At 46.0% G+C, this 25,000-nt stretch overlaps 1 protein-coding gene across 1 annotated transcript in view; it reads right to left on the bottom strand.

Moving 5' to 3' along the window:
• Positions 1 to 25,000, bottom strand: part of DNAAF9 (dynein axonemal assembly factor 9) — a 230,639-nt gene that overhangs the window by 163,591 nt on the left and 42,048 nt on the right. The window contains exons 2-7 of the mRNA XM_082269118.1: positions 22,287 to 22,366; positions 17,170 to 17,289; positions 16,965 to 17,089; positions 15,684 to 15,780; positions 10,543 to 10,649; positions 9,785 to 9,862 (exon numbers count right to left, since the gene is read on the bottom strand). Coding sequence (XP_082125244.1) covers positions 9,785 to 9,862; positions 10,543 to 10,649; positions 15,684 to 15,780; positions 16,965 to 17,089; positions 17,170 to 17,289; positions 22,287 to 22,366 — 607 coding nt within the window. The remainder of the gene's footprint in view (positions 1 to 9,784; positions 9,863 to 10,542; positions 10,650 to 15,683; positions 15,781 to 16,964; positions 17,090 to 17,169; positions 17,290 to 22,286; positions 22,367 to 25,000) is intronic.

Here is a 25,000-nt window from a genome sequence, read left to right as displayed (position 1 = left end):
CGGATGTTAACTGATGATCATCCGTTGTCATCTGTTTTTACATAGGGATGCATTGATGTCTGTTTTTCATCCGTCAACGGATGGATGAAAAACAGACAAACGGACCGTATGTGTGAAAGGGGCCTCAGACTGTAAGCTCTAACGAGCAAGGCCCTCTGATTCCTTTTGTACCAAATTGTATTGTAACTGTAATGTCTGCCTTCATTTTGTAAAGCGCTGCGCAATCTGTTGGCACTATAAAAATCCTGTAGAATACTAATAATAATAATATTAAATCACTGAATAAATATCTGGTAGACCAAATTGCACAAAGCATGTTAATTACAGGTACCTATAACCAGGTAGTTACATCATGCTATGTATTAAGTTTTTGCACTGGGTGTAGCAAGAAGCAGGTAAGTATTATCTCATTGATTGCATCAGAACAGATAGGAATGGGACTAAGCTGGGAGAAGATAGCCAGGTGGACTATTATTTAAGAAATGTTTTAGGGCTGGTCCACACCTGAAATCACACAGGATGACTGCTTTCCCGTGCGATTCCTCCCAGTTGTTGCAAAAGTTGCAGCCAAGGGTGGCACAACCAGTTATTAGGTTTAGGGGGAAATTAAGTTTTTCACATAGGGCCAGGCAGTACACCTTTTTTCATTTTTATAAAAGAAATCACCATTTAACCACCTAAGGTCCGGGCCTATTTCTGACATTTGTTTACAAGTTAAAATCATTTTTTTTTTGTTAGAAAATTACTGAGAAACCCCCAAACATTTTATACACACACACACACACACACACACACATATATATATATATACATATATATATATATATATATATATATATATATATATATATATACACATACATATACACATAGAGAAGGCAGCGCTTCTGGTTAAGGCTAACTCCATGAAGTCACAAATAAATTATATTATAGTGACAATGCAATGTAGGTGAGGATATCACAAGTGAAGCTCTACTCCAGGATAATTATAAGATAATCCAGTTTATTGAGGCAATAAAAAACATCAATGAACAATGGTAATAGTAACTTGCAGTTGTAAAAGTGTCAGGCTGAGCCCGCTTACTTGCCCCACTGTATCCGATTTTCTGTGGCCATAGTCCTTGTGGAGAGCAAACATCCAGGCTCCGACGGGAAGGGTGTCCCTGGCGGTGGATGCGCAGTCCTTCAGGAGAGATGTAGCGATGCGGTGTGCATCTACGGGCGGCTAGTGAAGACAGTGGCGGCGCAGGTGAGGACGTCAAACACCCGTGCTCAAGGATCAGACTGCAAACGGTCCCGTCACCATGACGATCTGTTTTGCGCTCCGCGCTTGGTCAAAGTCAGGTCCTGAGTAAGCAGGTTCACCCTGACACCTTTACAAGTGCAAGTTACTATTACCATTGTTCATTGATGTTTATCTGCTCCCTAGGAGGGGCAACAGAATGGAATACACTTACTTACCTTCACGGTCTGTTTAGCTGACGGATATGTTTACCTTTTTTCACGGCTTGCGAGTGCCAAATGGAACCTGCGCCTCCGTCGCAGCCACAGCTGCATCCTCCAACTTTAAGTCTCAAGCCCAGACACAATCAGTACGTCCACAATCGCCTCTTCGTGCGCAGTTGCAGAAGTGGAGGAATCCTTCTCACTATCTGAGGATTCAGGGCACGTGGTCGCAGACCCAGCAGAGTGGCCTACATCCGCTGCAGCCGAATCAGATTCAGGATCTGACGAGACAGATGAGGCAGGGGAAGGCAGGGGGCGCTTTATGTCAGCCCGTCTCCCAAAAGCCACCTCCACCTGGGACACAAAGGACTCCAGGACCACTGTCAGTACATGGATGGATGGATGGGACCCGGAGGGACCCACAGCTCCAGAGAAGGGATCAGGTGGGGAGATGTGCTCCAAAGACTCCATGAGTCACCAGGGGACCCCACAAAAAAGTGTAAAACACTGCTAAGGGACAACTTCCACTGCTATGGCAGGACCACCCGGTTGCCAGTCGCATAGCAGCAATTGATCCTCAGCAGAGAGGGAGAGGACCCCACCAGACTCACCACACCGCAGGAACCAGACACCGCAGCCACCAGGAGAATCTGCACTGCACGAGTGGCGATCAGGAAACAAAAAGGATCCAGGAGTCAGCACCAGGGGATGAGGAGTGGCTCCCACCCGGAAAACGCCACCCAGAAGGCTCCACAGACATGGCTGCCGCTGTTTTCTATGGCAGACCACCACAAAATGGCTACCAAGCTACACAAACATGGCCGCTGTGCATTGCAGGAAAAGGCTAAAACAAAATTGCAGCTCAGCGCGGCACCACAAGCCTACAAAAGACCCAGGAGGGATCCCTAGCCCTCAAAGACAGGCCCAGGCAGGATGGGGGGCCCTGGCAGGAGCCCCCGCCAGGTACAGCCCCCCTGCACAGCTGATCGTCCGGCCGCCACACCCATCGCTAGCATAGCGCCTTGCCCCCACCCCAGGAGGTGGACCAGACCACCCACACAGCCCCAGCATAAGTGGAAGGGTAGGATGGGGGGACAGATGAATGTGGGGTGCCTGATGGGTAGGAGAGGAACCCGGGGTCTGACCATCCCATGGAGGGGCCCACGTCCACCCTAAAACCCTCCAGGGGGATAGGAGGGGGACAGTGAATCACCATACCAGGAAACAGGCGGGCACTGCTCCAGACAGAACCCCTCCCCATGGAAATAGGGGCCGTCAACAAGGAGGATCGCTGCGACTCATGCAGAAACCCGGTCGTATGCGACCTCTTGAGGCATTTAACTCGCAGGCGAGCCCCCCTCTCGAGGGGCTAGGTCACGGCCGACTTAGCTCAGAGCGGAGGTCTGCGTGCGCTCGCTGGCCAGACTTGGGTGACCACTGGATCTAGATTATCCTGCCCGTCGCCCAGTCCGGCAGTTGATTGCAGATCTCACAGGAAAAAAACCAGGAGAAAAAAATCTATCTAAAAAGAAAAAAAATTTGCCAGGACCAGAGATCCCAGCAAGGAACTATGTCCTTACTCCTGACTAGGCAGAAAAAAAAACGGGGCACCTCTAGCAGAGAGAGGGAGTATACACCCTGGGACTGCCCATAGGCGTAGCCAGACTTTTTTTCTGCCTAGTGTCCTACTCCTTTAGGGGGCAGTATAACCCAATAGTTAAGAAGATCAGGAGCTGTGTCCCTCAACGAACGAAAGTGAAAGTAGATTTACCCATCTAATCCCCCAGAGGCTCTGCACTGCTACACCAGTCCTTGCAGCCTCTTTGTTTCAATGCTCCAGCGGTTAAAGGTCCCCCGGTGTCATCAAAACTGAAGCAAAGCAACAGTCGACCCCCGAAGCATTGGGGAGCAATGTCTGCAAGGGGAACTGGGGCTGGGTAATAAAGGGACTTTTAGTGTTCCCCACCCTAGGCTAAACCACCTGCGTTGCAAGGGGGAATTTTCATGTTTCTTGGAGTTCAGCTTTAACAGGCCAAAAGGGAGCAAATAAGAAATTATAGTTAGGTTTTAAACACATTTATCCTTTAGACACTATATAGTCCTTTTTGTTTGTCAGTAAATGTGGTACTTTTTTTTTTTTTTTTAATTGGACTTATTTTACTGCATGCGCTAATTTATGCAAATGAGTAACAAAATACTCTTACCGCATGCGGTAAAGCTTAGTGAATTGACCCCACTGAGTCATACATAACCGGGTAAAGCCCAGCCCTTCCCTGTCATGTTTCTACTTCAGTCACACTGGCAGCATGTCTTCTATCACACAGACTGGGGCCAGTGCAAAGCAGACAGCAAAACCGCACAGTAATAAGAGACTGTGCCAGAAATAGAAGGGTTAATTGCATCTCAAAATCTCAGATGAATTCAATGATCCCCCAGAAAGCCCAGAAGGAAACATCGGCAATCATACTAATTGTACAAATGAATGTCTTTGTTTGGAAGATTAAAATTAACCACCATGGAGATCTACAGGACGATGCAGGTTAGAAGCCGTGTTATAGGGTAAAGTGTGCACAATAATCTCCAGAGTTAAAAATCTTATCCCCTCCCCCACCGCTGCCAGACAAAACATCATCAGCCACCCAGTCCCAATCCACAGGGGCCAGACAGCAACAACAGCCCGGAGTGGAGATAGCAATGGAAAGGTTGTTTGTATATTAAAATCACAGATGAATAATATTCCCCAGTAAGCCTAATGCCTCGTTGTTCAGATAATCGTACGACTTAGTCTCCATTCACACTGGTACGATTTGTCAGGTGACTTGGTCAGCCTGACAAGTCGTGCACAGTCGCGGGTCCATAGTGTAGTACAAGAACGGTTCTAATAGGAGCGACACAAGTCGCTCCGACTTAGAAAACGGTTCCTGTACTACTTCGAGGCGACCTGGAGCGACTTGCACAGACATTAATTTTATGAAGTCCGTGCAAGTTGTGCCAAAGTCGCGGTGCACGCGACTTCACAGGTCGCCCCCGAAGTCGTGCTGCTTCAGTGTGAATGCGGTCTTATCGTTTGCGTTTTGTTGCATGATACAAAATGTCTAATTCAACTATGGGTACTAACCATATGATTTCTGTCGTACGATTGTGTGAAAGCTACCTGAATGCGTAGCTACGTATCGGAAAGTGATGTCACATACGTCAAGCGTGGTCTTTGTCTATCGATTTTTAGCGGACGCATAGTGTACTGATTAAACGATTGTCGTTCGCTAGGCTATCGTACAACAGAAGTTTTCCTGTTTGTCCCTTCGGATTTTGTTGGACGAAATGTCGTGATCGGCTGTCGAAAGCTGTGTACTAACGATCAGATTATCATGTGATCACGTCGAAAGCGAGTTTTATCGTACGATTATATGAACGTGTGTACGAGGCATTAAGGAGCCATTTACATAAATGCGGTGCCCCACACACTCACACTGTGTTAAGGGCTTGTTCACACATGTGATTACTATTGATGCCCCCTCTAAAAAGCGATCTGCTATGGATCTCTTTTTAGAGAGCAAATGAAAGGTGGTGTGGAGGCGATTTGTCGCCTCCATCGCCTGTTCCTGAAAATGCAGACCCACTGCGCTGCAACTGGTTGCTTTGCACACTGTTGCAGGACAGTTGCTGTGCAGCCGCATTCACTTAAATGGGTTGAGCTCAGCAGCAGTACCGCCTGCCGAATGACACGCCATTTAAGTTTTGCTAAGGCCATTGCAAGTTTATAGCCCCCGAGTGCCTGCATTTCTGGGCTTAAATGGGTCATCGGGAGGCAGTACACCTACGGCTCAGCTGCCCGCTTTAAACACCCCTCGTGAACGAGTCCTAAGGCAGCCTACTGAAATTTATGAGCTGCCAACACACCCCAACATCCCGAAAATTGGACAGAACCTCTTTTTTGTAATGCCACGCACCTCAACCCACTACTGTGCAATAAGGAGCACTTCAATGCAGGCACGCTGCCTTAATGCTTATGGGATGCACTGGGGCAGTCCATGGCAGACATGACCATGCATTGGTGTATTGCCAAATATAACCGCAAAATTCTACTGTAAATGGGCCCTAAATCTGATCTCCAGGGACCTCATTTGGGCCAAGCTGGCCCAAACTAAATATTTACTGCACCCACAGGAACTCTTGCAGAGCACACTGTATTAGCTGTGTAAAGAAAATTTGTACATCTTGTATATTATTGTATTTTGTATGTATTGCACACTGCACTTATTGTGCACACGGCACTAATAATGTTTTCATTACATGTTTGCATTCTTTCCAGTCCTGATTAGAATTAGCCTGCCTATGTTACGCCCTTTGTTACCATAAAAGTACAATTGTAATATCAATGTGATACCTACGTAATCATGTGTATAAAAGCCTTCAACTGCGACAAATAAAACGGAACAGTTATTTTGGAAAGATGCAGAGTATCTTTTTGTGTCTTTTCCCTACTGCAGTAGTTATTCATTTGGAATCACTTGTCAATAGGAGGATAGGAGTTGCCTATCTATAAAATGTCCTGAACAACTGTAAGTAACCTCAGCTATACAGTATACAGTAGTGTGTTTCGGCAAAAGTATAAGAATTTTCCACGTCACTCCCGGAACAAAAAAGAGTTGGGCTGAGCGTTGCTCAACTATTCCCGGCAAGGGAGGCCCAGGAGCGATGGCAGGAGACCCAAGAAGAGGAGGATCTGGGCTTTTCTGTGCAAAACCACTTCACAGGGTGGGTAAATATAACATGTTTGTTACTTACAGTTATACGTTACAGTTATGTCTAAGCATTTCCCCAACTTAAAGCGGAGTTCCAGCCTAACCGCACACTCACCTGTCCCACGGTCCAGCGATGCGCCGTCTTCTCCCTCTCTGCTCTGCGGCACCGGCATCACTGATGTGGGCACCCGGCTGTGACAGTTTGCGGCCTCACAGCCGGGTACGCACTGCGCATGCGCGAGTTGCGCTATACGTCGTGATTGGCCGGCAATCTTCTGGGACCTCTGACATGTCCCAGAAGATTGCAGGGAGGAAGGGAGAGAGGAGAGCCGCGGCGCTCCGAGCGGAAGTGGGAGTGGGTACTTGTCAAAACTAGGTACCCGCTCCCCCCCAAAAAAAAATGACATGCCAAATGTGGCATATCAGGGGGTTAGGACTATTTAAAGCGGAAGTTCCACTTTTGGGTGGAACTCCGCTTTAACCTTTAACTTTTAACTTTCCTCTCCTAGTGGGTGACCTGGCTTTATTTTTTTTTTTCTTTTCATCAGGATCTTGTAGCAGGAAACAGCTTTTTCTTTTTTTAATCCCTACTGATGTAGGAATACCCCCAGAACTACATCTCCCTACACACAGTGCATGGGGAAGGTCAAGGCAGGAGCATCATTTTTCCAGTAAAGGAATCAATGTATTATTGTAAAGAGAGACGAAAAGAACCATCTTCTGTAGTCCAGCAGGCACAGCTGAGAACACCGATTTAGATTTCAATGCAGTACAGGCAATATGTTGTCAGCCCAAAAGTTATGAGATCACTAAATTTCTGGCAAGTCAACTGGTATTTTTTTCCTTACTTGCAGGATTTTAACCGCTTAAAGGTCCACCCTATTGACGTAGCACTAGCCAATTCTACAATGTTTCCAGTGATAACTGAAGTGACCTATACAGCTAGGGGATTATCTGATTACTCTCCATTGGTTCTTAAATTAACTATGCACTCTGCCCAGACTTGTACCCCATGGAAAATAAACCCCTATTGGTTAAGACCTTTTTCCTTCAACGGAAGATATTATGAGCGACATCTCTGTCTACAGTTCCGATAACAAAACTCCGCTGTATCATTGCAGATTTATAGGGACTTCTTAAAGGTCTATATAAGAGGATTATTTATATCTCAAATTTCAAAGATTAAAAGAAAATCTACAGCTTGGGAATGCTTTGTAGCTGAAGCAATTTTGCAGGCTGAACTTCAATATAGAACGAGCCCCACTGTAGAAACCCAACAGAAGTGGTTACAAAGCCAGCAATCTTATGCAGAAATATCCAGCAGAAACGCTTTTTTCTCCAGCACCCCTATTTTGAGGAGGGGGAAAACACAGGTCCCCTCCTAGCTAAAATTATAAAAGCCCAAAAACCCTTGACCCAATGGGATCGAACTACAATAATCCTCAACTAAAATGGCATGTACTACTCTGCAGATCTCATCTGTGTTTTGTGATTTAAAAAAAGGTCCACCCTATAGCAGTTTTACTGCAGGGCAGCACCTCTGCGCCGGATCACGTATATAAACGCATGATCTGACTATTCCAGGTAGCGGGTGCGAATGAGTGCTGCCAGCGGCTCGCTCCCGCTGTGATTATACGCAGCAGGTACTGCTGACTCGATGTCCGTCACTCGCCGATCCTTCGGTACAGAGGCGCAACGGCGGTCTGCTATATAAGCAAGGTAGAGTCCATTCTGTCATTAGGGTAGGCATGGATCCTGAGTTCCTGCAAAAACAGGGGCAAGGATCCATTCCTTCCCCTAGTAAAAGCACCTCCCATAGTACACAGAAACACTAGCTAGGAACACAGTTAAAGGGATTGTAAAAGCAGAAGGTTTTTTTTTAATGCATTAAGAAAAAAAATCCTTCTGTGTGCAGCAGCCCTACTTCAGCCCCCTTAAAACTTACCTGAGCCCATCTTTATCCAGCAATGTTGCAGGAGTGTCTAAGCTGCCTGGGACTCCCCTCCCCATTGGCTGAGACAGCAGCGCAGGGCAACTGGCTCCCAATGCTGTTAATCAAGATCATTCAGCCAATCAAGAGAGGGAGGGGGCGGGTCGCAGCTCCATGTCTGAATGGACACATGGAGCTGCTATTTGGCTCAGGTGCCCCAACAGCAAGCTGCTTGCTGTGGGGGCACTCAACAGGAGGGAGGGGCCAGGAGAGCAGAAGAGGGACACAAGAAGGCCACCGCAAAGTAGGAGGTAAGTATAAGTGCCGGTCCACACTAGCGCGACTTGTCAGCCTGACAAGTCGCGCTCCCTCGCGTTCCATTGACCACGACAGGACCCATTCTAATAGGAGTGACACAAGTCGCTCCGACCTAGAAAAAGGGTCCTGTACTACTTTGGGGCGACCTCGGAGCGACTTGCATAGACTTCCATTATGTGAAGTCCCTGCAAGTCGCTCCAAAGTCGTGGTGCATGGTAATGCACATGTCGCCCCTGAAGTAGTACAGAGTCGTGTCGCCTTAGTGTGAACTGACTCTAACAGGTTTGTTTTTAAAAAAAAAAAAACACAAAACAAAAAAAAAAGACTTTACACTCACTTTAACTTTTTGATCACCACTAGTGTTAACCCCTTCCCACCCAGTGTCAATAATACAGTGACAGTGCATATTTTTTTTAGCACTGATCACTGTAGCAGTGTCACTGGTTCCCAAAAAGTGTCAGCTAGTGTGAGAATGTCCACCGCAATATCACAGTCCCGCTATAATTCCCTGATCGCAGCCATTACTAGTAAAAAATAAAATAAAAAAGTAAATAAAAACGTCCCATAGTTTGTAGATGCTATAACTTTTGTGAAAACCAATCATAGGCTTATTGGGATTTTTTTTTACCAAAAATATGTAGAGTACATATTGACCTAAATAAATTAGATTTTTTTTTCATTGGATAGGCTTTATAGCAGAAAGTAAAAAATATATATATATTTTTTTCAAATTGGTCGCTCTTTTTTTGTTTATAGCCTAAAAAAAATAAACACAGAGTTGATCAAATACCACCAAAAGAAAACTCTATTTGTGGGGAAAAAAGGGACATAAATTTTGTTTGGGTACAGCGTCGCACGACTGCGCAATTGTCAGTTAAAGTAACACTGTCTCGTATCACAAAAAAAAGGCCTGGTCAGGAAGGGGGGTAAATCTTCCGGAGGTTAGGTGGTTAAAGGTGTAAAGCTGGTTCACACTGGAACCCAATTCAGGAAACCCATGTTCCATGCGAGTTTTCCAAACCGTGTTCAAAACGTGCTGTGCCTGCGATCTGCAGCTGGTTTGTTTGCCTGCCTATAAAAGTACCGTGCAATCCAGTTCCAGTGCCTTTTTAAACATAGTGCATGCTCTACTTTTGGTGCAATGTGGTGTGCGCTTTTAGCCCATTCAAATGAATAGGCTGAAAACCCACTGCACTAAAAATTGCACAGGAATAGAAGCGCGTTCCTGTGCGATTCTAGTTGTGACCCTAATACATGATGGAATGTGTTATTTGCAGGGATGTGTTGAGTGTTTTGTTTTTTGCTCTGGCATACACTTCAATAGATGTCCAATGTATAGATTTACCTCTGACAGCAGAGCCTCTAGAGACGAAGGATCCATGATGGTGTAGATCTTCCACAGAGATTCGCTTACATCCATCAGCTGTAAAATACACATGACCAATGATCATCATATATGACACCAATTACACATCATACCACAGACTCTCTAGGATGGAACATTTTCAGCCTTCTCTCTGCCATCAGGAAATGCGCTTCATGCAACCATCCCCCGGTGGCGAATAACATGCGGCAACACTGCGCAACATCACTTCTTACCCAGGTGAACAAGATCAGGAGGCTGGGGACAGTAATCTTCCCTCTCCACCATACACCAACACTAAGGCTCCACTCACACTATAGCGTTCCCGATCGCTCGCTGAAATGCTTTTGAGCGGCAGGAATCCCACGATTCCGTTTGCGTGATTTTACTGCGATTCGTTGGGCGACAACTGCGCCAAAAACTGTGCCACGTTTTGAGTGCCTTTGAAAATAACAGGGATTGCAAGGGCGACCTGTAAATTGTGCCAATTCGGAATCTCGCGATTCTGCGCGTGATCTGGAATGTCATAGTGTAGACGGAGCCTTAGTATCACAAGTGTCCATGTTACCCCCCACCCTCCTAGCATTTGCATAGGACACAGGGAAAAATAAACATGGGGAGGGAATGGGGGCAAAGAAAGAGAGAGAAAAAGGGAGAATGTAGAAGACGACCAGCTGACTGCACCGCATACAATGTACACCACACCCTGCTTACTATAATGAATATTAAATAGGACACACCTCGTGCTTCATAGTGAAAAAGCTCCCACCACCGATGCCCTCCAAGGCAAACGCCTGAACGATCGGCCATTTTTCAACAATGAACATGTCGAACATCTGCAGGTGACCTGTGTAAAATAATACAGCATTAGGATTTGTAAAACTGACCATAAATGGATCATGCATTGCATGCGGTTGCCAGGCGCTGGCAGAGTGGCCCAATTAATTTTAATGGGTTGCAATCACTGGGTGGCAGCACCCACCGAAAGTGACAGGAGGTACATTTCCCGCTGAAGGAATTATAAGTACAATAAAACCCTGGATTGAGAGCAACTTGGTTTGAGAGCATTTTGCAAGACAATCAAAATTTTATAAATTTTTGCTTGATAAACAAGCGATGTCTTGATATAGAAGTAGCGTCATGTCACACCTGAGTATAAAAGAGAAGAGAGGCACATCTAAGTGTAGCAATATGGTTCCATTTAATGAAGGTTCAACATTTAGAAACTCACATGGTTGATGATAAAACAGGCACATCTAAGTGTGCAGACATCCGGGGTAAAGCTGTCCACATCTCTTATATACTCTGTCGCTCCGGCTGCATTTTGCTTCTAACCCTCTTGTGGAGGCGCCATTTGTGGATGGACATTTTATGGTTACACAACCTATCACATTGCTATAATCCGCTTATATGGACTATAAACTGAACGACTTAGTAATAAATGTCTGTGTTTGTAATATTTCTCATGGGGAAATTTGCATTGATATAAGAGTGCTTTGGATTACAAGCATGTTTCCGGAACGAATAACGCTCACAATCCAAGGTTTTACTTGAAGTGTAATTTTATGCCTCAGATGTTGTCCTGAATGACAGTGTGATGAACAGGTCTTGCAACCATCATTTTATGACTAAGGGCTCCTTCACAATCGTGGTGGAGTGCAGTGCCCTCTGAAGAGAGATCTGAGTTCGGATCCCTTCTCAGGACATTTGCTAGACAGTGAGAAGGCATTATATTGCTTCCTCACTACTTGATTTAACCCTAAATATATATATATATATATATATATATATATATATATATATATATATATATATACACACACATACATACACACACACACACACACACACATATACACAGACACAGTCAGGTCCATATATATTTGGACACAGGCACAAATTCACTTTCCTGCAGGCATTTAAAAAAACATATTCAAGCTATAGTTATACAATGGATATGGGCTGAAAGTGCACACTCTCAGGTTTAATTTTTTCAAGGGACCAAAAGTAATTGGAATCAAACGTTGTTTCATGGTCAGGTGTGGGCTACTCCTCCATTATTTCTTCATCAATTAGGTGTGATATTTGCATTTGGAATCTATTGCTGTAAACCTACATCATGAGTTCAAATGAGCTGTCCATGGAAGTGAAACAGGCCATTGTAAGGCTTCAAAAACAAATCCATCAGAGAGATAGCAGCAACATTAGGAGTGGCCAAATCAACAGTTTGGTACATTCTGAGGAAAGAAGAACGCACTGGTGAGCTCAGCAACATAAAAGGCCTAGACATCCACAGAAGACAACAGTGGTGGATGATTGCAGGATCCTCTCTATGGTAAAGAAAAACCCATTCAGAACATCCAGACAAACTCTCCAGGAGGTGGCGTATCATTGTCAAAGTCTACAATCAAAAGAAGACTTCACAAGAGCAAATACAGTGTGTTCACCACAAGGTGCAAACCATTCATAAGCCTGAAGAGAGGAAAAGCCAGATTAGACTTTGCCAAAAAACATCTAAAATAGCCAGACCAATTCTGGAAAATCATTCTGTGGACGAATGAAAAATGGATTTTTGTAAAATCTTACCGTAAAATCCTTTTCTCTTAGCTCATTAACAGATGTAGTCCTCGGTGATACAGCACCTTCGGGTTATGTTGCCTACACAGGAGCAGGACTAGACAGGAAATAAAAATGCTCTGGCCACACCCCAGGGGCAGTCCCCGAGGGTATATCCTCTCTCTCTCCGCCACAGCAAATCAGTTATGTCACAAAAGCAGTGCTTAGAGAATTTAACCCAACCCAACTCAAAAACAGAGGGGCGGGGACTACGTCTGTCAATGAGCTAAGAGAAAAGGATTTTACGGTAAGATTTTACAAAAATCAATTTTTCTCTATCGCTCATTGACAGACGTAGTCCTCGGTGATACAGCACCTTCGGGAAGTCCCAGAGCAGTATCACAAATGAGGGGTGGGAAAATGGAAATCAAATCCCAATCTAGAAGGCCCAACCGGTGCCAACTAGAAGTTTACAATGCTCATCCTTAATGATGAGACTCAACAAAAAGAAATTTTTCAAACAGAAAAAAACCCTCGAGGTAGACCACCGGTCTCCTCAAATTGCGGCCTGCAAAACCTTGCGGCCAAATGAGGCATCCGCCGATGCCGTCACATCAATTTTATAGAATCTTGTAAAGGTATGTACCGACGACCAGGTGGCCGCCTTACATACCTGGACCACTGACGCCTGATGGCGAAAGGCCCAGGAAGTACTGAGCGCTCGAGTGGAGTGCGCCCTAACAGGGAACGGAGGACTCTTACCCTTAATAGAATAAGCCTGTACCACCGTCTGTCTAATCCATTTGGCAATGGTCGCGGCAGATGCAGGCAACCCCTTTCTGGGGCCATCCGTGATCACAAAAAGTGAATCCGTCTTACGGAATGATTCCGTAGCTTTCAGGTATACCCTGATTGCCCGAACCACATCTAAGGAATGCAACGCATGTTCCCGATGATGATTGGGCTGAGGACACAAGGAAGGTAGTACAATATCTTCATTCAGATGAAAATCTGAAACCACCTTAGGAAGAAAGGATGGCTTAGGATGAAGTACTACCTTATCCCTATGAATCACTAGGTATGGGGACTGGCATGATAATGCAGCCAGTTCTGACACCCTGCGAGCAGAAGTAATAGCCACCAAGAAGGCCACCTTCTGGGATAAAGTAAGCAAGGGAATCTCCCTGATGTTTTCAAAGGGAGGTTTCTGTAGAACCGACAAAACTAAATTAAGATCCCAGGGCGGTAAGAGCGCGCGGACTGGTGGAGCCAGGTGCCGCACCCCCTGGATGAAATTCCGCACCAAGGACTTGGTAGCTAAAGGTTTCTGAAAGAAGATTGCTAATGCTGAAACTTGACCCTTGATGGTGCTCAAGGCTAGTTTCTGCTCAACCCCTTTTTGCAAAAAAGTCAATATTCGAGTCACCGAATAGGTACGTGGAGGAATTCCTAAAGATTCGCACCACGCAATATAAGTCTTCCATGTGTGATAATAGACCTTGCTGGAAGTCTCTTTCCTTGCTTTAATAAGGGTAGGAATGACTGAAGCTGAGAACCCTCTGTCCTTCAGTACTTGGGTCTCAATGGCCAGGCCATTAAAACCAGCGACTGTAAAGCACGATGGTAAATTGGTCCTTGAGACCACAGACATTCCCTGAGACGAAGTTCCCACGGAACGTCTGCGACTAGCATGTCCAAGTCGGCCAGGCCGGCTTGACGAGGCCAGCCTAGAATTTCTAGGACCACTGGCGCTGACTGGATCTGAACCAGGCGTCCCTAGAGCTATCTGGCCCCGACCATCCGAGAAAGTCTGGTCGTTTTCTGTTCCCACACATTTATCAGATACCTGATTCCTATCAGGAAGGGTGATCTTTTCTGGTTGAACCTCAGGGACCGAAGTCACCCGGGTAGAGGCTTCTTGGTCTGTCTGGTCAACCAGATCCAATTCCTGTGGGGAATAGAGACTAATCTTAGGAAAAGGTAAAGGAAAAGATCTATTCAGGGAACGGTGACTACCGCTCCCTGTAGTACTTAAATGTTGGAAGGGAAGAACCGGTAGTAGTAGTCGATGCTCGATCTAATGTCCTGAATACCGGTGAAAACGTCCCCCCACCCTCAACCCGGGTGGGGGCGCACCTTCAGGCTGTGTAATCCTTTGCTTCGGGTTTGGCTGAGTCGGTCCTCTGTTTGTCCGACCAGCCTTTCTTTTTAAGAAAAAAATCTTGCCAGGACCGAAGATCCCAGCAAGGTATCTAGGTCCTTACTCCTGACTAGACAGAAAAAAAACTGATTTGCTGTGGCGGAGAGAGAGAGGATATACCCTCGGGGACTGCCCCTGGGGTGTGGCCAGAGCATTTTTATTTCCTGTCTAGTCCTGCTCCTGTGGAGGCAACATAACCCGAAGGTGCTGTATCACCGAGGACTACGTCTGTCAATGAGCGATAGAGAAACTAAGATTAATATGTACCAGAATGATAAAAAGAAAAAAGTGCGGAGAAGGCTTGGAGCCGCTCATGATCCAAAGTACAGAACGTCATCTGTAAAACATGGTGGAGGCAGTGTGATGGCATGGGTATGCATGGCTTCCAGTGGCATTGGGTCATTGGTGTTTATTGATGATGTGACAGAAGACAGACAGCCTGGTGAATTCTGCAGTGTTTAGAGATATACTGTCAGCCCAGATTCCGCCAAATGCAGCAAAGTTGATTGGACAGCCCTTTACACTAGATGGACATTGATACAAAACACACTGCAAATGCAACCCAGGAGCCTTTGAAGGAAAATAAGTGGAATATTCTGCAATGGCCGAGTCAATCACCTGATCTCTAACCAATTGAGCATGCATTTCACTTGCTCTAGGCAAAACTAAAGGCAGAAAGACCCAGAAACAACTAAAGACAGCTGCAAAGCATCAGAAAGGAGGAAACCCAATCTTTGGTAATGTCCATGGGTTCCCTACTTCAGGCAGTCATTGCCAGTAAAGGATTCTCAACAAAATATTTTAAAAACGAACAATTTATAATTATATTCATTTGTCCAATTACATTTGAGCCCCTAAAATTGGAGGGGACTGTGTATAAAAATGGTTGCAGCTCCTAAAATCTGTACTTGATATTTATGTTAAACCCCTTGAATTAAAGCTGAAAGTCTGCACTTAAAATTCATTTGGATTGATTTGTTTCATTTTATTCTGGTGGCGTACAGAGCCAAAAGTATGAAAATTGTGCCTGTGTCCAATTATATACAGACCAAACTGTATATATCTATATATCTATATACATACATGTAAACTATTTGGAAATAAGCAAAATGCAACAATAATTACCTTGAGCGCTATATGGAATGCCGATGCGGCTGCAATCTCGCACCATGTTGACAAAACTCGCAATCTTAAATTCTTCAGCAGCTTCTTCATCTTCATACTACAGAGGAAGAGAGGCGAGAGGCTTACAGATGAACTCCAGGCAGAAATTAGAGAAAAAGATTAATGCACATCTATATTCAATAATACATCATTAAATAGATTAATTTTTAGCAGAAGCAGTTTAAATTACCTAAATATGACCTGGCATCAGCCTCTTGCAGTCCAAGTACAGCAGAGCTTAAACTGTGCGAGGGAAAAGCAGCACTAGGAGCTAATTAATTGTGCTTCAGTGCTCATTGTGCCAACAAGTGACGTGTGATTGGGGGAGAGAGCAGAGCAACATTTATATGAGCTCATCAGTCTGCTTCTTTTTCTTACACTGTCCAAAAAAGGGACAGCCAAGCATAGGTAGAGGGGGTTAGAGACCTTAAGTGTTAAAAGCGAAGTTCACCTTTGTTACAGAAAACCCTGTGCAGTCATGGGGTCTCAGTGACATACATGCAGGCCCGTTGGTTCTAAAGGTTGAAGGTTTACCATACCTTCAGTATGCAGCTTTCCCCCACAGCCCACCCCCCTTAATACTTACCCGAGCCCGATCCCGATCCAGAGATGTGCAGGAGAGTGGCTGTTCTGGGTCTCAGCCACCTCATTGACTTATAAAACAGCGGAGCCATTGGCTCCCGCTACTGTCAATAACAGGCAGTGAGGAGCGAGCAGGGGGTGCAAACATCTCTTGTGATAGCAATCGGCGATGATAGGTCCTCTCTTACTGACACATCTGGGGTTTTCTCCTCTGCCCTTAAAAGCTTCGGATCATACCAGTATGATCCGATGATTTTTTCCAACCAGTAATGGTTTGTTTACAACCAGCGAAACCAAGTGATGAAATACTCGTTGCTTTGGTTTTTTTTAGCCATTCTGGCTCCTGCTTAGCTCTATGGTCAACCAGCGGAACTGCCAGCTGCAATCCCGGTTTCCCCCAGAGAAGGCTTCATAGGACTCCCTCCTGCCACTTTTAAAAGTTATCCAGCTGCCATTCTGCCGCTAGGATTGCTTTTACCAGAAAGAGGCTGTAAAAAAAAAAAATACTGGGATGATCCCTCTGGCTGCAGGCACCATCCCATTATAACCAAAGTTGGGGGACGCAAGGGTATTTGCCTGGCGTTAAGTGATTTTAAAAATCAGCTTTGGGCATACTGCCCCCATATAAATTGCCTCCACTGGGCTCCGTGATGTACATACCTCATTCTCGGTCATACAGTGGAAGTGAAGGTTCCTCCAGCAGCCCACATAGGGTAGCAGGTAGGTGTAGTTCACAGGATTACAGTACAGGTGCACACTGTTGGCCTTTATGAAGATGATGACATCTACAAAGACATAAAATAAATTAAACTTCCCAGTCCTCCAGGCAGGCTGAAGTGTGACAAGTCACTGACACGGTACTCACCATCTAGGACTTCTTCAGGGAAGCCGGTCCTTTCAAAGTCGGCATTTCTCTGGCTGTACAAGTCAAAAAGCAGATAGTTGGCCAGCTCCCTGCACCCTTCATTGTACCGGCTGTCAATTCCTGAAAAACATACAATCGCATCAAAAACGAGATTAGTACACTACGACAGAGATTACTACCATAACCTTTCCCAAAATGGAACCCCAGCTGGAGTCTGATGACAGGGACTCAACCATATGGGTGAGAGGGACAGGAGAAGCGTCTACATACAGCAAAAAATAGTTCAATAGATCAATAATAATAATAATAAGGACCAGTCAGATCTAAAAGAATGATTATGGAGCTTATTATACAGTAAACTATAAAAACAGTATGGCCTTGTTTACACTAGAAGTGCTCTCTAAAGAGCAATCCATGTTTAAGGGGACTTTAAAAAGCATTGGATAGGCTAGAGGAGGTGTTGTATTGCCTCCTTAGTGCCTTAACTCCTTGGGGTTGCAGGACACTCCTATTCAGTATGTGGGTCATGGGTCGTGTTCAGCAGGTGAGTTTGCCCATTGAATCTGACGGCGGAGATCATTTTTGCCAAGCACCATCTGTGAGTGGAGGAGAGGAAAATCATAGCATGACCATTGCAGGCAACCAACCACATTAAAGGGTTAAAGCTGACCTCCAGCCTTGCACAGTTGTACCGGCTCCTCTTCTGTAATGGCTTCCTCCCAATTTCGCTGCACACTGTGAGCTTCTCACAATGTGCATTGGAAGATGCAGCAAGTCACACATCCAACATCATGGAACGCTTACCTCCCCAACCTGACTGTCCCGGTTCTGCCCCTTTCTTTTACTGGATTCCAGTTATTCAGCTGTAATATTTTATTTAGCCCACTGATGTAAGGGGGGTCTCTGATATATGAGTAGAGGGCCGATGGGGACCTTGACGTATGAGGAGAGCTCGGATTTGGACCTTGATGTATGAGGAGAGTTTTGATAGGGACCCTGATGTATGAGGAGAGTTTTGATGGGGACCCTGATGTATAAGGAGAGTTTTGATGGGGACCCTGATGTATAAGGAGAGTTTTGATGGGGACCCTGATGTATGAGGAGAGCACCGATGGGGACCCTGATGTATGAGGAAAGCGCCGATGGGGACCCTGATGTATGAGGAGAGCGCCGATGGGGACCCTGATGTATGAGGAGAGTTTTGATGGGGACCCTGATGTATGAGAAGAGCTTGGAAGGGGACCTTGATGTATGAGGAGAGTTTTGATGGGGACCCTGATGTATGAGGAGAGCTCGGATGGGGACCCTGAGGTATGAGGAGAGCTCAGATGGGGACCCTGATGTATGAGTAAAGCGCCGATAGGGACCCTGATGTACGAAGAGAGCTCGGATGGGGACCCTGATGTATGAGGAGAGCTCGGATGGGGACCCTGATGTATGAGGAGAGCTCGGATGGGGACCTTGATGTATGAGTAGAGCGCTGATGGGGACCCTGATGTATGAGGAGAGTTTTGATGGGGACCCTGATGTACAGTGGGTACGGAAAGTATTCAGACCCCCTTAAATTTTTCACTCTTTATATTGCAGCCATTTGCTAAAATCAGTTAAGTTCATTCTTCTTCCTCATGAATGTACACATAGCACCCCATACTGACAGAAAAACACAGAATTGTTGACATTGTTGCAGATTTATTAAAAAAGAAAAACTGAAATATCACATGGTCCTAAGTATTCAGACCCTTTGCTGTGACACTCATATATTTAACTCAGGTGCTTTCCATTTCTTCTGATCATCCTTGAGATGGTTCTACACCTTCATTTGAGTCCAGCTGTGTTTGATTATACGGATTGGACTTGATTAGGAAAGCCACACACCTGTCTATATAAGACCTTCCAGATCACAATGCATGTCAGAGCAAATGAGAATCATGAGGTCAAAGGAACTGCCTGAAGAGCTCAGAGACAGAATTGTGGCAAGGCACAGATCTGGCCAAGGTTACAAAAAGATTTCTGCTGCACTTAAGGTTCCTAAGAGCACAGTGGCATCCATAATCCTCAAATGGAAGACGTTTGGGACGACCAGAACCCTTCCTAGAGCTGGCTGTCCGGCCAAACGGAGCTATCGGGGGAGAAGAGCCTTGGTGAGAGAGGTAAAGAAGAACCCAAAGATCACTGTGGCTGAGCTCCAGAGATGCAGTCAGGAGATGGGAGAAAGTTGTAGAAAGTCAACCATCACTGCAGCCCTCCACCAGTCGGGGCTTTATGGCAGAGTGGCCCGACGGAAGCCTCTCCTCAGTGTAAGACACATGAAAGCCCGCATGGAGTTTGCTAAAAAACACCTGAAGGACTCCAAGATGGTGAGAAATAAGATTCTCTGGTCTGATGAGACCAAAATAGAACTTTTTGGCCTTAATTCTAAGCGGTATGTGTGGAGAAAACCAGGCACTGCTCATCACCTGTCCAATACAGTCCCAACAGTGAAGCATGGTGGTGGCAGCATCATGCTGTGGGGGTGTTTTTCAGCTGCAGGGACAGGACGACTGGTTGCAATCGAGGGAAAGATGAATGCGGCCAAGTACAGGGATATCCTGGACAAAAACCTTCTCCAGAGTGCTCTGGACCTCAGACTGGGCCGAAGGTTTACCTTCCAACAAGACAATGACCCTAAGCACACAGCTAAAATAACGAAGCAGTGGCTTCACAACAACTCCGTGACTGTTCTTGAATGGCCCAGCCAGAGCCCTGACTTAAACCCAATTGAGCATCTCTGGAGAGACCTAAAAATGGCTGTCCACCAACGTTTACCATCCAACCTGACAGAACTGGAGAGGATCTGCAAGGAGGAATGGCAGAGGATCCCCAAATCCAGGTGTGAAAGACTTGTTGCATCTTTCCCAAAAAGACTCCTGGCTGTATTAGATCAAAAGGGGGCTTCTACTAAATACTGAGCAAAGGGTCTGAATACTTAGGACCATGTGATATTTCAGTTTTTCTTTTTTAATAAATCTGCAACAATGTCAACAATTCTGTGTTTTTCTGTCAGTATGGGGTGCTATGTGTACATTCATGAGGAAGAAGAATGAACTTAAATGATTTTAGCAAATGGCTGCAATATAACAAAGAGTGAAAAATTTAAGGGGGTCTGAATACTTTCCGTACCCACTGTATGAGGAGAGCTCGGATGGGGACCCTGATGTATGAGGAGAGCTCAGATGGGGACCCTGATGTATGAGTAGAGCGCCGATAGGGACCCTGATGTACGAGGAGAGCTCGGATTGGGACCCTGATGTATGAGGAGAGCTCGGATGGGGACCCTGATGTATGAGGATAGCTCAGATGGGGACCTTGATGTATGAGGAGAGCTCGTATGGGGACCCTGATGTATGAGGAGAGCTCGGATGGGGACCCTGATGTATGAGTAGAGCACCGATGGGGACCCTGATGTATGAGTAGAGCGCCAATGGGGACCCTGATGTATGAGTAGAGCGTCGATGGGGACCTTGATGTATGAGGAGAGCGCCGATGGGGACCTTGATGCATGAGGAGAGCGCCGATGGGGACCTTGATGCATGAGGAGAGCGCCGATGGGGACCTTGATGTAGGAGGAGAGCGCCGATGGGGACCTTGATGTAGGAGGAGAGCGCCGATGGGGACCTTGATGTAGGAGGAGAGCGCCGATGGGGACCTTGATGTATGAGGAGAGCTCGGATGGGGACTTTGATGTATGAGGAGAGTTTTGATAGGGACCCTGATGTATGAGGAGAGCTTGGATGAGGAACTTGACGTATGAGGAGACCTCGGATGGGGACCTTAATGTATGAGGAGAGCTCGGATGGGGACCTTGACGTATGAGGAGAGCTCGGATGGGGACCCTGATGTATGAGGAGAGCTCGGATGAGGAACTTGATGTATGAGGAGACCTCGGATGGGGACCTTAATGTATGAGGAGAGCTCGGATGGGGACCTTGACGTATGAGGAGAGCTCGGATGGGGACCTTGACGTATGAGGAGAGCTCGGATGGGGACCTTGACGTATGAGGAGAGCTCGGATGGGGACCTTGACGTATGAGGAGAGCTCGGATGGGGACCTTGACGTATGAGGAGAGCTCGGATGGGGACCTTGACGTATAAAGAGAGCTCGGAAGGGGACCTTGACTTATGAGGAGAGCTCGGATGGGGACCTTGACGTATGAGGAGAGCTCGGATGGGGACCCTGATGTATGAGGAGAGCTCGGATGGGGACCTTGACGTACGAGAAGAGCTCGGATGGGGACCTTGACGTATGAGGAGAGCTTGGATGGGGACCTTGACGTATAAGGATAATTTTGATGGGGACCCTGATGTATGAGGAGAGCTCTAATGGGGACCCTGATGTAAAGGGGGGCTCTGATGGGGAACCTGATTGAGGGGGGGGGTTCTAATGGGGACCCTCATGAAAGCAGGGGCTCTGATGAGGATCTTGATGTAAGGGGGGGGGCACTTATCGGAAGCCTGATGTAAGGGGGGAAGGGGGGGCTCTGATGGAGACATCAATGTAAGGGGGACTCTTATAGAAAGAAGACTGGAGGACTTTGACATGTAACTTAAGGGGGGGAGCGAAGAGAACCCTTATGTGAGGGGGGGGACTCTGATGGGGACCCTGATGTGGGGGGGGGGGGGTTCTGTGAAGGGGACGCTGATGTAAGGGGGAGCTCTGATCGGGACCCCGACATAAGAGGGGCTCCTATATAAGAAGGAATGGAAGACTATGTAATGTAAGGGGGGAGGGGAGCTCTCATGGGGACCCTTATGTAAGGAGGACTTTGAAACTTTCTTTGCCTTGTTTTACTGAAGTTTTTTTTTGTTGTTCTAACTCATATTATGACGATTATATTAAAAAGAAAAAAAAAAAAACCTTCAAGTAAAAAACTTACCAATTCATTTAAATATTTTTTCATTCATAAAACTTGAGTCAAATGAAGATCAGTACCAATTATAAACTGTGGCCCCCACGTTTGGAACCCCCCGGGGTTAAACTGTGACCTTATGACTCGACCGAATAACAAAAAAAAAAATACACAATTTTGGCAAACCAGCTATTTTTATTGGAATACAGCAGAGAAATAAGAGCCCCTCACCAAGTATACAGAGGATGCCATCCGGGGCGGTCTTACTGGGTTTTCGGAGGATCTCTTGTACTTTTCTTAGACGGCTGCAGCTGATGAAAAACAATTAAAGATCATTAAAAGAGGAAGAGTGAAGATTTTACAAATCACCATTTACATCATCACATTGTGGTAACACACGCAACATGTATTATGGTGCCATTCATTCTGAATGCCACCTAAACGCACACACAAGCAGCACAACACAAGACACAGTAGGTGTTACATTAAAACAAAGAGCCATTGATAATATCCCACTCTACTACTTGCTGGGTAAAGCCTGCTGTATGGGGTGCTGCTGCAAACCACCAGCTGGTAACTGGCGGCAACATAGAAAGAATGGGACAACCACGCTCATTCTGCATGAAAAGGATCTTGTGTACTTTTTTGAGTGACAAGTGTTTTGCTACAAGCGACAGAACGCTCAGATGTGAACAAAGCCTACAGAAAACAATTTTTTTTTTCTTGCTGAGTATTTTTGAGCTTCGAGCTACAAACTAGTGATCAACCGATATCGTTTTTTTATTGCCGATACCGATATTTTGGTCATCGCATATCGGTATCGGCCAATATCTTCGTACATTAAAAAAAACATTTTTTTTTTTACAGGTACTCTTGTGGAGGGATCTGGGGGTCTAAAAGACCCCAAACCCCTCCTCTGCACTTAAAAACATTCAAAACACCAAGTTTGGCTGTTTTGAATGCTGTCATTCTTTTGAATTTGGCGAGTACCCGGAAATGATGTCATGACATCACTCCCGGGTTTTTACACGGAGACCTGATCAGAGCCGAATGCGGCTTTGATCGGGTCTTCTCTTCGGCGGGCGTGCAGGATGGTTCCCCGGGTCTCCCGGTGGGATGGGAGACCTTGGCGAGCCGCGGAAGGCGGCGGGAGGGGGCGTCCCCTCCCGCTCCTTGTAATGACAGCTGAGCGGCTTCTCAGCCGCATCGGTTGTAATTACAAGACAGCCGACCGTCGGCTATGGGCGCTGGTACCGGGGAGATGCCTCTAGCTGCAGACATCACTCCGGTACAGCACTTTCCTGAAATATCGGTAACCTCAGGGGCCGATTCTGATACATCAGGGAAAATGCAGATCGGCCCTCGATATATCAGCTTTGTCGATAATCGGTCAATCCCTACCACAATCTACAAAACACTCCAGTGTAAAACGGGCCTCAAGGGCATAGAATTTCTAGCAGGATCGCAGGTACATCGGGGTGCTTGCAGAAACTGATCTTAATCTGAAAGAAGAAAACAAATGCTGCCACCACATCTAAGAATGAGTAAGCTGCAATACGTTATGATTGCCTCTCGGGGGATCAGGAAGGAATTTTTTTCCCCTGCTGTAGCAAATTGGATCATGCTTAGCTGGGTTTTTTTTTGCCTTCCTCTGGATCAACTGCAGGTATAGGATTGTGTATATGGGATTGTATGGTTGGGTTTTCATTACTGTTTTTTGTTTTTCATTGGTTAAGCCAGATGGACTTGTGTCTTTTTTTCAACATGACTAACGATGCAACTACGTTACATTTTTGTTCTTGAGTGGAGGTATGAATGTGTATGCATCATTGTTTTGCAGTGCAACTGCTTTAACCACTTGCCTACTGGGCACTATTATCCCCTTCTTGCCCAGGCACATTTTCAGCTTTCAGTGCTGAATGACAATTGCGCGGTCATGCAACACTATACACATATGACATTTTTATCATTTTTTTTTCAAACAAGTTGAGCTTTCTTTCAGTGTTATTTAAATCACCATTAGGGTTTTTATTTCCAATCCAGACCCCAACCCCCATCATACAAGTCAAGCTAAGATCAGGCTGGGTCTTGTCCTCATAGAGGACTATAATGGGTCTTCTAACTCCCAGAACTAATCTTTACATCAAACACGCATTTCCAAGTTTGTTGTCGCTGTGGGAACTCCTAAAAAATGTTCCCATGTATATTGCTGTGTCAGCAGAAGTCATTCTCAGTTAGACAACTCGTATTTCAAGTTTAGGGTCAGCACAGCTACTGGTGAGGGAGGTGTTACAGCTGAATCATTAATGCATCTCGCTTCTCATTATTCTTCATTTGTCTGTATACGAATTAGGATTGGTAAACATGGAAGGGATATTGGGTATATAAGGCTAGATTCACACGGGTTAAATTCTCGCCGGCAGTATTAAAAAACGCAGCCTGCCTGAGAGAGAGAGAGAGAGAGAGAGAGAGAGAAAGATAGATAGAAAGAGAGGGGGGGGGGGAGAGAGAGAGAGAGAGAGAGAGAGAGAGAGAGAGAGAAAGAGAGAGGGGGGGGAGAGAGAGAGAGAGAGAGAGAGAAGGGGGGGAGGGGGAGCGCAAGAGGGGATGGGAGAGAAAGAGAGGGGGGAGAGCAAGAAAGAGAGAGAGAGCGAGAAAGAGAGGGGGGCGAGAAAGAGAGGGGAGGGAGGGAGGGAGGGAGAGAGAGAGAGAGAGAGAGAGAGAGAGAGAGAGAGAGAGAGGGGGGGGGAGAGAGAGAGAGAGAGGGGGGGGAGAGAGAGAGAGAGGGGGAGAGAGAGAGAGAGAGAGAGAGAGAGAGAGAGAGAGAGAGAGAGAGAGAGGGGGGGGGGGAGAGAGAGAGAGAGAAAGAGAGAGGGGGGAGAGAGAAAAAGAGAGAGAGGGGGAGAGAGAGAGAGAGAGAGAGAGGGGGGAGAGAGAAAGAGAGA

Source organism: Pelophylax lessonae (assembly GCF_965119305.1).
Source record: "Pelophylax lessonae genome assembly, chromosome: 1".
Lineage (NCBI taxonomy): Eukaryota > Metazoa > Chordata > Amphibia > Anura > Ranidae > Pelophylax > Pelophylax lessonae.
The sequence above is the reverse complement of the archived record's forward strand: the minus strand, read 5'-3'. Positions and strand labels throughout refer to the sequence as shown.